The sequence below is a fragment of the Sinohyriopsis cumingii genome, unplaced genomic scaffold (genome assembly GCF_028554795.1).
Source record: "Sinohyriopsis cumingii isolate HCF-2022 unplaced genomic scaffold, ASM2855479v2 utg002264l, whole genome shotgun sequence".
NCBI lineage: Eukaryota > Metazoa > Mollusca > Bivalvia > Unionida > Unionidae > Sinohyriopsis > Sinohyriopsis cumingii.
Window position 1 is genome coordinate 62,596 of NW_028316175.1, and position 13,957 is coordinate 76,552.

At 33.8% G+C, this 13,957-nt stretch overlaps 1 protein-coding gene across 1 annotated transcript in view; it reads right to left on the bottom strand.

Moving 5' to 3' along the window:
* LOC149770825 (pleckstrin homology domain-containing family M member 2-like) overlaps nucleotides 1-13,957 on the bottom strand; it is a 79,784-nt gene that overhangs the window by 61,031 nt on the left and 4,796 nt on the right. Inside the window, exons 3-6 of the mRNA XM_089949063.1 lie at nucleotides 11,833-11,942; nucleotides 4,027-4,151; nucleotides 3,105-3,167; nucleotides 884-1,006 (exon numbers count right to left, since the gene is read on the bottom strand). Coding sequence (XP_089805189.1) covers nucleotides 884-1,006; nucleotides 3,105-3,167; nucleotides 4,027-4,151; nucleotides 11,833-11,942 — 421 coding nt within the window. The remainder of the gene's footprint in view (nucleotides 1-883; nucleotides 1,007-3,104; nucleotides 3,168-4,026; nucleotides 4,152-11,832; nucleotides 11,943-13,957) is intronic.

A 13,957-nucleotide genomic window follows, 5' to 3' on the forward strand; every position in this document is an offset into this window, starting at 1 on the left:
ACCATGTTGGAGTACAAGATCAGAGAGACATTTCACATTAATATTGATCAAAAGTAGAAAATAGCTCACTATAAAATTATACAGACCTTCTGAGTTGCTGTATTCAAATCACAGATGTTAAAAGATTTCTAAAATTGGAGATAAAATTGCTACATGGTGTTTTAGCAGAGTGTGCGGGAACACAACAATCTGTTTGATTCCACTTCACTTTGCTTTTCACCATTTAGCATTTAGCTAACATAAGTATATGGTAGGACAAGTGGTGATAGTTTATAACAACACATGCAGATATTACTGATTCCAATGTTGTCTGTAATTCTATTTCCTAAAAATGCTGAAACTTGGAGACAGAATAAAGAATATGACTTGAACAATTGTTGTATAGTCCTACTGATCACTCTCTGCCAAAGCTTTGACATTGTCAATGTCATTTAGGTTTATGTAAGTTTATTCACAAGAGTTTGCTTTCAACAAATTGTCTTCTCTTTTAAATATGGTGCTTAAAATGTATAACTCACAACAAAACAATAACTTTTTCTGATTAAGGTTAAATGTTATTTCTACGATCTTTTTCCTTCAGGTATGGACTTTGCATTATTTTCCAAAACTGAAGAACAGTTATTTGCAAAGATGCAAATTAATCCTCTTTCTGTCCATTTGCTGTGAAATAATTCACAGATGTATGGATGCATCTACAATTTTGATGGTTTTCTACATATATCAATATTAAAATTAGAGAATCAATTCAAAGGAAAATATTATTAAATTATAAAGGTTACTTTTAATTTCTAACAGCCATGATTAAACATTCTGTGTTTGCTTCTTTTGTTCCTGATATGAACCAAAATTTGGATTACAGAGAGAAGATAGTATTGTGACTTACTGGTCGATGGGGTCTCACAGATGCTACACTATCCATACTGCATAGTGAGATTCTGTCCTCATCAACAGGATCTGACCTGCCAGTCCTTGGTGGACTTGTACTCAGATCCAAATAAGGCATGTCCTGTAATATTTACATTATGATAGATCTCATAGGTAACAATAGCAAGCTAAAATTCTGAAGAACTCACCTGCAAACCACTCTTACCAATCTCACCCGCAAACCACTCACGTCTCACCTGCAAATCACACCTGACAGTCTCACCTGCAAACCATACTTGCCTGTCTCATCTGCAAAGTACACTCACCAGTTTCACCTGCAAAGTTTCATGCTCACCAATCTCACCTACAAACACACTCACCAATCTCATCAGCAACCACTTTCACCAATCTCACATGCAAACACACACTCAAATGTCTCATCTGCAAAATGCACAGTATTATTACATAATTTTTGTTTTTACATTTGAAGATAGATCATGTGATATTCAATTCATTGTATGACACTGCTAGCTTTATGTGACACCATTAAACTATCTGTGGCAATAAGCAGTTAAAATGGTATTTGAACTCTTTAATCTCAAAAAAGGTTTGTACTAAATTATGTAAACAAAAAATATAGATGACTGTATCATGAACTTTCTTGAACCATCAGACCCATTGCAGGGTCAAAGTCTGATATATTTGCTATAAAAAAGTCCATTATTTTCTCATCAAAATTAATTGATCTCACATAAAGTCACCTCATGAGACAGATATTCTACAGGGTAAAACAAAAAATTCCAAGAACTCAAGAAAAGAATATTTCTTCTTAATTGGCACTGCTCAACTGACCTAAGTGGTTATAGCATCCACCTTGGATGTAGGAGATTGTGGGTTTTAACCCTGGCAGAGTCATGCCAAAAACATAAAAATGGTACTAGCAGCTGCCTCACTTGGTATTCTGCATTAAGGGGTTAGTGTTAGGATTGGTTGGCCTGCAGTCGGGAGAATGTGACTGGGTGGGACATGATGCTATGTGTTTAAGGCATGATGCTCCAGCACTAGACATCACTATAAACTGCCATACTGCAGACATTGTATGAATATAACTGAAAAATCAGTAAAGCTATGTTTAAGAAATCCAAATTCATATCCTTTTAACTGCTTAGTGTTTAAGCAATCCCTGATAGTATTAAAAAATGACAAGATTTTTCAAATTAAAATTGAGTTTGGTGGTAGACATACTGACATTTTTATTTAGGACTGCCAAGACAGCATAATATGTCCTCTGGTGGAAACCGCATGTCCTGATGTAAATTTTCTGTTTTGGTGGAGTAACGATACCAAGATTTTTAAGACAGGTGCCATGGTTCTCATTATGGAAGACATACCTGAAGCTGGATTTCCACCATTTTCATTTACAATAAACAAGCTACCATAAGCAATCTTTCAGTCAAACCCCATAATGATCTGACCATTCGCTCAGAAGAAGTAATGATAATATGATTTTCTAGATGGTAACTGTGCTAGCCATAATGGATATCAGATCAGCATCATTTTCATTTAGGGACAACTATACACTTTAAGACGACTTCTGGTGAAAATTCTAAGTCAATAAGACAATATGACAACCAAAAAGATATTATAAGTACAATTTTCATTTAGGAACAACTAGACATCATAAGAAATATTTTAGTGAAAATCTCATGTTGATATTCAGGAGGAGATACAATAGCAATATTTTCAAGAAGGTCACTGTTGCAGTCATCAGGACATCAATCAGCATTATTTTTATTAGGACCGGCTAGACCTCTTGCTAAAATCCCATGCTGATAGGACTATCCATTCCAGAGAAGTAGCAATAACAAGATTTTCAGGATGGCAATATTGGCTAAGATATTGGCATCATTTTCATTTGGACCAACTTAACATAATAAAATGTTTTTCAATGGAAAACCCAATGCTGATATGACCATCCATTCAGGAGGTATAACAATAACAATATTTTTAAGATGGCTGCTGTGGAAGCCATTTTGGACATCGAATGAGCACGATATTAATTTAGGACCATGAATACATTGTAAAAACTCTTTTAGTGAAAAGCCCATGTTGATACAACGATCCATTCTGAAGGAGTAGCAATAACAAAATTTTCCACTTTTGGTGGCCATTATCGACGTCTGAACAGCACCATTTTCATTTAGACAAACTAGACAAAGAGATTAATACATGTGTCTCACCATTTCCAACTGAAAGACTGCATTTTCAAGTCCTGCTGTTAAGGTCAATAAAATGTTCAACCTCTGAAAATTTCGAAAATGGAAGATTACTGAGTGAAAACATTTTTTAAAAATAGCACTGAAAGAAAATAACATATATTTATAATCAAATTTCTGTCATTTTTTCAAAATGAGAAAGGACAAGTATTTCACACACTTGGCAAAAGACAAATTTCAGCATTCCTATATAATGAGAAAAACAAGGTTTTAATTCAACTTTCTATGTAAATGACTAAATGAATACACATTCACTTTCATAGATGAATTATCTCTATGCCTTAATACTTGATTAAAAATGATATAATAAAGCATCAGTACAGTTTGGTTTGGCTTGGTGCTTTATGGCATAGCGTTATTTAGTGCTGAGGCAATTACAGTAAAAATGTTTTGCCGAAAGACATACAACAGTAGCTGACCGTGGCTAGCCAAATGGTAGGATTCAAACCTGCACCCTTTCGATGCAGCAGCACAGAAGATAATTGCAATATCCCGAATCCCTATAGCCATTTTCTCTTTTTCTTATACACATGGCTCTATGCTTTAATAGCATTAAATTTCGAATCTTATAGCTTCAGCTGTAAAATTTTCTCTGACAAGATTTAGACCAGGAAGACCCTTTCTGCAAAAATTTCTTCCGATGCTATGAAAAAAATTGTTTCAAGTTTTTTTTATTTATTATTTTTAGTATATTTATCAATATCTGATGGCAAATCAAAAACATTTACCTAATATTTAATGGCCTCAATGTCTGGATGATTTCTGTTCAAGCCGTTCAATTTATTTGAAGTTTATCATAAACTATGTTATCAATAAAAAATGGAATGATTCAAATTGTAAACCACCACTGACAATTCTAATGAAGAAAAAAAGGATATATACATACCTGCTGGTCTAAAACTAAGGCATCCCTCACATAGTATTTCTTCACCAGTTTCTCATTTTGCTGAAAGCAGCGGATGTAACTCTCCAGCAAGCAGTCATTGAGAGCCATGAATAACCATGCTCTACCTGTGTTAAGGGGACAGGAATATCTTTACTGTGTGGTATGTGTGTCCCTTCGATGACACCAAATTTTGAAACATTACTGCACATCACTGTAAGATAACTACTAGCAGCAACATGCTGTGGACATCAGTTATACGCATGACAACGTCAATAATAATTCTCAAACTTCCTTTATAAAAAATTGACTTTAAATTTATTCTTTGAGGCGGATGATTATTTTCCAAACAGTTAAGTGATGTTTCTAGAAAGAAGTACAGATTCTAAATAAATTCTAGAAAAAATATTTATCTAATAATCATTGTATACTATCGATAATTAGAATTGACTCAGCGTGAAGTTACTACTTGCAAAAATCCTGCCAAAGGTACGACTTTTAAATTATTTTTTCAATATGATTCTTGAGTGCTATGTTTCATCTGTAGAATATATTTCAAACATAACTCCATCAGATTTTGTGTGCTATCCGCTGTCTTCAAATACTGTAAACTACCATTTTTGTGAGGTACTAATTTCTGTAGATTTTATGGTTGCTATAAAAATAACAAATTTTAAACACAAGTACCATACATTCTCATAATAAGATGATTATAACTGAAAACAACATGGAATCTGATCTACCATTGCATCATAATGTGCCAGCAAATTAGGTTCAATGTTGCTTTTTCCACTGATTACTACAAACAAACTTCAGAGACCAAGAAACGCAGCTGCATTATGTTATCATGGCAGATCTGGCTCTGTGAGGTAGCATGTGGATTCAACTTATAAACAGGTATATACATGCAAATCATAGCAAGTCCTTTCTGCTCTGGTGGCCAATTGGTCAGAGCTTCTGCCTCGGATGCGGGAGTCATGGGTTCAACTCCCATCTGAGTCATACAAAGACTTATAAAAATGATACTAACAGCTGCCTCGCTTGGCACTCAGCATTATTAAGAGGTTAGTGTTAGGACTGGTTGGCCTGGTGTCAGGATGTGACTGGATGGGACATCATGCTACATGTCTGCAGGATGATGCCATAGTGCTAGACATCACTATAAACTGGCATACTGCAGACCTCGTTGCAATATTACTGCAAAACTGTTAAAGCTATGTTAAAAATCCAGATCAGACACACATTCATTCCAGTCATGGAATTCAAGCACTGACAAAACTATGACAAGAAAGGTGCCATTCAGTATGGCCAGATTATAAATGCTGTATAATTATTTGGAGGAAGGCCATGCTAGCTAACTTGGTAGTACATCAGACTTGTAATCCAAATGTTTGAAACAGACTTTAAAATATTTATGTACCCTAGAAAACCATTTCATTCACATTGTAAGAATGTATTTTCTTTTGCATTTGAAATAAATTTCAAACTCATTTCAAACTGACATAAAACTGATGGCTTTTATCTCCATATATTCATGACTGCCACATGATAAATATACGCACACTTTAGTTCGGCCTTGATGGTCCATACATATACATATGTAAAGCACTAATGCAGATGGTCCTACTCATGCTGTAACATTGATAAAAATTCCAAACAACATATCTCTATTTAATAAAAAAGCCAAGTAAGCAATCACTGCACACTGAAAATATAGGTCATAGTAACCTAGTTTTTAATCAGAGCTATATACTTCAACCAACTTCATAAGCAATAGTGTCTGAAAACTAAATTCAAAGGTTAAATAAAACTTATTAGACAATGAAATACAGGTCAATGACCTTTTTCCACTCGAAGGTGTTGTATCAAAATAACACTTTCTATGACCAATAGTGTCTGAAAAATTAATGCAAGCATTAATGCCACACAGAGACACACCATGGAATTCTTTGTAATTCAGCCAAAAATTGACATCCAAAGAAATAAATGAATGCACAGTGTGTGGTGATTAAAAATAGCAGTTGTTTAACCAATTCGGCCCCGATCCTGTCTGTAGGCGTGATGAGGCTGTACCCAACTTCCAAGCTCTGCAGCATCAAGGTCATTTAAGATACACCAAAGTAGGTGGTATTAAAAAAAAGCAGACAGATATAGCTCTAAAATGATATAAAATAACCTGGAAGTTCTAGTTGCACTACAAAATACAGAGAGAAAAACCTCATTTTTTGGACCAGTTTTTTCTTTCACCCAAAATTCACTCAAGATCGGAATGCGTTTTTCTGTATGGATATTAGACCTTTTGGCTTCAGATCTAAGGCATACCGGTCTTAACTGCACATAGACAGGTGAACCTTTGCAAAAACTAGGATAAGGTGGGCATTTGAAATAAACTGTGGTCTCCATACGAAAATGAAAAAATAAAATAAAATAATAAAAAAAATATATGTAAGATTTTAGGCAGTGTAATGCTAGTATTAGACATAGTAAGATCTAAATGTAAGATTTTAGGCAGTGTAATGCTAGTATTAGACATAGTAAGATCTAAATGTAAGATTTTAGGCAGTGCAATGCTAGTATTAGACATAGTAAGATCTAAATGTAAGATTTTAGGCAGTGTAATGCTAGTATTAGACAGTGTAAAATATAAATGTAAGATTTTAGACAGTGCAATGCTAGTATTAGACAGTGTAAAATATAAATGTAAGATTTTAGACAGTGTAATGCTAGTATTAGACATAGTAAGATCTAAATGTAAGATTTTAGGCAGTGTAATGCTAGTATTAGACAGTGTAAAATATAAACGTAAGATTTTAGACAGTGCAATGCTAGTATTAGACAGTATAAAATATAAATGTAAGATTTTAGACAGTGCAATGCTAGTATTAGACAGTGTAAAATATAAATGTAAGATTTTAGACAGTGTAATGCTAGTATTAGACATAGTAAGATCTAAATGTAAGATTTTAGGCAGTGTAATGCTAGTATTAGACATAGTAAGATCTAAATGTAAGATTTTAGGCAGTGCAATGCTAGTATTAGACATAATAAGATCTAAATGTACGATTTTAGGCAGTGTAATGCTAGTATTAGACATAGTAAGATCTAAATGTAAGATTTTAGGCAGTGCAATGCTAGTATTAGACATAGTAAGATCTAAATGTAAGATTTTAGGCAGTGTAATGCTAGTATTAGACATAGTAAGATCTAAATGTAAGATTTTAGACAGTGTAATGCTAGTATTAGACATAGTAAGATCTAAATGTAAGATTTTAGGCAGTGTAATGCTAGTATTAGACGGTGTAAAATATAAATGTAAGATTTTAGACAGTGCAATGCTAGTATTAGACAGTGTAAAATATAAATGTAAGATTTTAGACAGTGCAATGCTAGTATTAGACATAGTAAGATCTAAATGTAAGATTTTAGGCAGTGTAATGCTAGTATTAGACAGTGTAAAATATAAATGTAAGATTTTAGACAGTGCAATGCTAGTATTAGACAGTGTAAAATATAAATGTAAGATTTTAGACAGTGTAATGCTAGTATTAGACATAGTAAGATCTAAATGTAGGATTTTAGGCAGTGTAATGCTAGTATTAGACATAGTAAGATCTAAATGTAAGATTTTAGGCAGTGCAATGCTAGTATTAGACATAGTAAGATCTAAATGTAAGATTTTAGGCAGTGTAATGCTAGTATTAGACATAGTAAGATCTAAATGTAAGATTTTAGGCAGTGTAATGCTAGTATTAGACATAGTAAGATCTAATGTAAGATTTTAGACAGTGCAATGCTAGTATTAGACAGTGTAAAATATAAATGTAAGATTTTAGACAGTGTAATGCTAGTATTAGACATAGTAAGATCTAAATGTAAGATTTTAGACAGTGCAATGCTAGTATTAGACATAGTAAGATCTAAATGTAAGATTTTAGGCAGTGTAATGCTAGTATTAGACATAGTAAGATCTAAATGTAAGATTTTAGGCAGTGTAATGCTAGTATTAGACATAGTAAGATCTAAATGTAAGATTTTAGGCAGTGTAATGCTAGTATTAGACAGTGTAAAATATAAATGTAAGATTTTAGACAGTGCAATGCTAGTATTAGACAGTGTAAAATATAAATGTAAGATTTTAGACAGTGCAATGCTAGTATTAGACATAGTAAGATCTAAATGTAAGATTTTAGACAGTGCAATGCTAGTATTAGACATAGTAAGATCTAAATGTAAGATTTTAGGCAGTGCAATGCTAGTATTAGACATAGTAAGATCTAAATGTAAGATTTTAGGCAGTGTAATGCTAGTATTAGACAGTGTAAAATATAAATGTAAGATTTTAGACAGTGCAATGCCAGTATTAGACAGTGTAAAATATAAATGTAAGATTTTAGACAGTGTAATGCTAGTATTAGACAGTGTAAAATATAAATGGAAGATTTTAGCCAGTGTAATGCTATTACAGTGTGACCCCGCTATATAGCGCTCCGTTATAACGCGAATTCGGATATAACGTGGTCGTGGTGTGGCTACCGAAATTTCATATACATGTATTTATCTTGTGCACAAAAAAAATTCTTAAGTATTATGTAAAACGTTGCTTATCATTTTGGGGAAGAGATCGTGTATGAATAATACAAGATGATCGTGGCTTGGCTCCTGAAATTTTATATGTATTTTTCTCATACATGAAAAAGTATTTTTTTTCTTCTTCTTAAAAGTAAGAAGAAGAAAAACGCATACAAAGTTTATTCTGGGATCGTGTAGGTCTTCGCCAATGTCGCAGACTTAGATTGTTTTTCCTTATTGGCTGCAAAATATACCATGTGGCTTTTTTTTATTTGTTTGCTGTTTAAACTTTTATATCCAACCATTGGTTTGGAGTGCAGAAATTCATTGGCCACATGAAAGGAAGCAGCAAACTGGCTATAAAATGCACTGAAATTTATCTATTGTTACATAAACAAATTCTTTGTTCATACTGACAAACCATCTAAACAGTGCATTGTTATATCATAATCCGGTTATGCTGTTGTGAAATATCCGCTTTTTTGTTGTAGACATTTCTGGTAATGGAGATCAACCGGGTGAGGCATTGTCTCGTAATCTATCTTTCATCAGATTTTCGGCCGCTCGCTAGTAATTAATATATTTACAAAGATTGACATTTGTATGTGGATGGTAAGTAAAATTCCTCTTCGTTTCACTCAGAATTAAATTCTTCAGAACGCTCACGTTTTCTGTAATAATCCCTATCATCAGAACACCTGCGCCTCTATCGTCTGTTGACCCTTTGTTAATTTTTAGAAGCATGCGTGGAAGGCAACATCATGCTGCTACCACAAATGAAAAAAAATACATCTTACTTATTGGTTTATTCAGTAGGCATGGAAGGACAGTGACTAGAATAGTCTAAACGATGGCCAATTCCTTTTTAACAATGTACCCAGATAAAATAGTTTGCTGAAATTTTAAAGGAAACAGATTACCTTTGAAGCATCGACTGTTATGAAAACGTGCTCAGCAAATGAAAAAAATATCAGTCTCAATCATGCAATACAATTATTTGATGCTGCCGCCACAATAAGAAATGGCCATTCGTTTGGTTCTCCAAAGCTGTCCTTTAGCGGTGACTTCAATGTGCATGCACCCTTCATCAAAGAAAGCCAACTACAATCTTTCAATAACAGCAAAGAACTTTTCTTCAAAGGAAATCAGTAACAAACTTAAATAAAAGTGATGTTATCTGATGGATTTTTGCATTTTCCAATGTGACTGGAACACGATAACTGTGCTGTGAAAGTTTCCTTTTTGTAGGGGAAAAGTTTATGCCAATGGCGGCTTAAAATGCAAACATCTTTTACCAACGTGGAATTCATTACGTGATTGTGCTACGTTTTTCCACTGAATTCAGACCAATATGACCTGTTACAAAATTAATGAATATTTTAAAGGTGTGTGTGCATATTTTTGATGGAATCACTTGTATTGTGGATTCAATGTATGTGATGAGGTTCGCAGGTGAATACACGGTGTTGATACTCTATTCCTGCTATACATTAGACATTTATATATAAACAGGATTCACGTATATGTACCAATGCATGGTTCTCTAAATAAAGTAAACTATTATATTATGTCTTCTCTGTTTTCACTACAGGTGTATTTCTCATTTAATATGCATCAATTCAGGATGGAAACTGTGCCGACAAGGCACGTATTTTACCGCCCGCATTTATTACCCACCCACCCCCAATTTTTTTATTATGGGGGGTGTACATTTTCTTTAGCTAACTGACTTGGTTGCATATAAGACAGTTCAGTATATAACGCAGTCGGGTTTTATGGCTCCCAACTACCGTGTTATAGCGGCGTCACACTGTATTAGTGTGAAATATAAATGGAAGATAAAGATGAGCCCAAATGTAGACAAGTGCTCTGCATATCCTGTCACCAGCAGTTTTGAAAACTTTATGAGTATTTTAAAGACGAGAAATTTAATTTTTGGAAGCTCCATTTAGAAGTCACACATTTCAACATTCCCCTGCTTTGTCCTAACCAAACAGTTTTTAAGTTATGGATCGGGGTGGGTGGGTAGAAAAGTCTTGGGGGTGGGGTGAAGGGGTGGCTGAGGGTGGGGCCCTCAAAGTCAATGCCATTTGTATATATAAATTTGTCCATCCATCTCTAGCAACTACAAATGTGGGGTCTCAATAACAGCTTTTATGTTTTGACCATTAACCTCCCCCTTCCATATCCATCTCCACCATAAGGGCCATGATTAGAATTCCAAATGTATTGGCACAATCTACATCCATGGACTGTCCAAAGTTACAAGTGTCTAGTTTTAATGATGTAGGATATTATACACATAAACAAGGAATTTATCACAATAACAGTATGGAGATAAATAATCAAGTACAAATTATAATTCTATAATACAACCTGAACCCTCAACAATCTTTTCCAATGTACCAGCAAATGTCATTTTTACAAGCTATGTCTAATCTCTGCAATAATAACTGACCCTACTTTGCAAGCTAAGTCTAAACTCTACAATAATAACTGACCTGACCTTTCAATTTAAGTCTATATTAATAACTGACCTTACTTTGCAAGCTAAGTCTAATCTCTACAATAATAACTGACCATACTTTGCAAACCTGGTTTGATCCCTGCATCAACAACTGAACTTTGCAAACCACAAAAAACTGACCTCACTTTGCCAGGTAAGTTTGATTTCTACATTAATAACTGAGCTTACTTTCCAAGCAAGTCTAATCCTTCCATTAATAAATGTCAATACTTTGCAAGCCTGGTCTGGTCCCTCCATAAATAACTGGCCTTACTTTGCAAACTTGGTCTTATTGTTGTTGTTGTGGGGTTTAATGCCATTTTTCAGCACAAGAAAGGATATACATGGCAGCCAGTATTAATGGTGTAGGAAGAACCTGGAAAACCCCCAGAAAGAACCACCGACCCATGAGAAGCTACTGGCATGCTTTCTCACATACCCACATAGGCAGAACCTGCGACTCGAACCCACGCAGAGGTGAGATGGCAGTGATCCGTAACGGTGAGCGCGTTAGACCACTCGGGGCCCCCAAACTTGGTCTGGTCTAAACACTATTAACTCTGCAAGCCAGGTCTGATTTCTACATTATTACCTGAAATTATTTTGCAAACCTAACCTGGTCTGATATCTCCATAAATAACGGAGTTTACTTTGCAAACCTGTTATGATCCTAAATTATTAACTGAGCTTATCTCGCAAGTTGGTCTGATTGATACATTAATAACTGAACTTACTTCTACCAAGATCCGTGGTGACATGCCTCAATCGTTTGGCTTCTGCTACAGTCTCCTTTAGTGTAAATTCAGCAACTATCTTCCAGTATCCATTTGTTACATGCCGGAGGCTGAAACAAAATAATAGCACTTAAAATCACATTTTCTTTTGGTTAGATTTTAAGATTTACATACAATTTCATGTCTGGTTATGGTTACCTGACAGATACAAACATGTTAACAATTATGGTGGGCAAGAAATAAACTGATATTACTTATGTTCTTTTAGAACTAAAAAAAATATAGATTCCTTTCTGCACTCATAAAATGAACTAAGGATAATGGATGGTTGTATAATAAAAGGGTGTGCAACAAAATATGCAATTAATTATACTTAAAACCTTTAAAAAAAATATGTACACAGCTATGTGCCAGCAGTGAACAAAATAAAACGGAGTCAGTAAGAAATGAATAAAACATGAAACTATCTAAGTAGCATTGAAAACTAGTACCTGCCCACCAGTCTGACATGGATAATATTCTGGTCAGGTTGACATAAAAACTTAACTAGTATGTCCCTGTGGCCAGCTCAAAATGTTACAAGCTTATGAAATAAAATCTGGAAGAACTGAATATGTTCCAAAGAACCAGGAACTTTTCAAAGTGTTAGTTCTTTGGGGCCAGGAAATGGAAACACTGCCTAATACGTGTACAAATTTACTGAAAGACATCTTAAATAGATTGAAACTTAGGTCTGGACAAAAAATAGATGCTAATCAAATGGACAAAAAAAAATATAAAAAAATATTGAAACTGAAAAATAATGGATAGAAAAAGGCTCAAACTGGACCATTAACATGCATATAAAGTTTCAGAGAGATCTTTAATATTTTGGGGATATGTTTAATGTTTTGGAGACATGTTCTGTAAAAGAAGGCACAAATGCTGGCTGGCTGAAGAAACAAAAATATGAAAGAAACTGCAGAACTGCAGATAACAAATTGCACACTGACACCACTATGTACCAAATTTCATAGAGCAAACAGTTTTGAAACTTTACTCTGGATGGATGACTAGACAAATGGACAAAAATGTCTTCACTGGGAGTGAAGAAATATAAATACTATACAACATGTTTAATATGGATACAGCAATATATCTTAAATGGCTTTGGAGTTATGCTGTGGAAATGAAGTGAAATGGCACATCTACACCACAGTTACAAGTTACACAGAGACATCTTACATGGTTTGGGAGTTATGCTTCGGGAAAATAACTTAATGATGGACTAGATACTCTACAAATATTGAATCTAAAAACTGTGAATAGCAAAATTGAAAAGGCAAATATGAAAATGCGTGATCTGATTTATAATCATAATTATTGACTTCAGAAACTTTATAAGCTTATTCATAATTGTTCCTCACTGGCAGTGTAATCACAAAGTGTAATCATGGTTACAAATGATTACAATTTAAAAAAGTCACTAATTATGTTCTTAATAATTTTATGAATAATAAGTTTTCATAAACCATGATTGTTGACAATCTGTATTTAAATAATTTTCAATAAACATTTACAAAGAGCTAAAACTGTTTTTCAGTTATACAATGTATATCTGCCCAGAACAAAACAAAAAACGATAACTAGCCAATACATAAAATTATAACAAGCCCATACAAAGCAATCATAACTGTAATCATCCCCCTTGTGATCATAATCATAATCATGATTTTCAAATAAAGTGTAATTGTAATCAGAGCCAAATAACCTGTAATCGTAATTGTAATTGAGCACCTATAATTGAATCCATGCCTGACCACTAGTCTCCAACGTATTTTCACACTTCATTAAAATATCATAAATGATTTTAGGGTTTTCCTAAGAAATGAAAGTATGGATAATGCCACTTTCATGATATTAACAACATTACAATATATGCATATATTTAGTTAATACAACGTGACCCCGCTATAACACCTAAAACCCGACCGTGTTATATATTTAGTTAGTATATTGTTTTCCAGTTATCATTGTTTTTAGCATCTCATAAATGATAATTATCAGCTTCTAAAATCTGAAACATCTTAAGTTTGTAGGCTGCATGTACAAAATGTAAACATCAATGAATTCATTTAACAAGGTA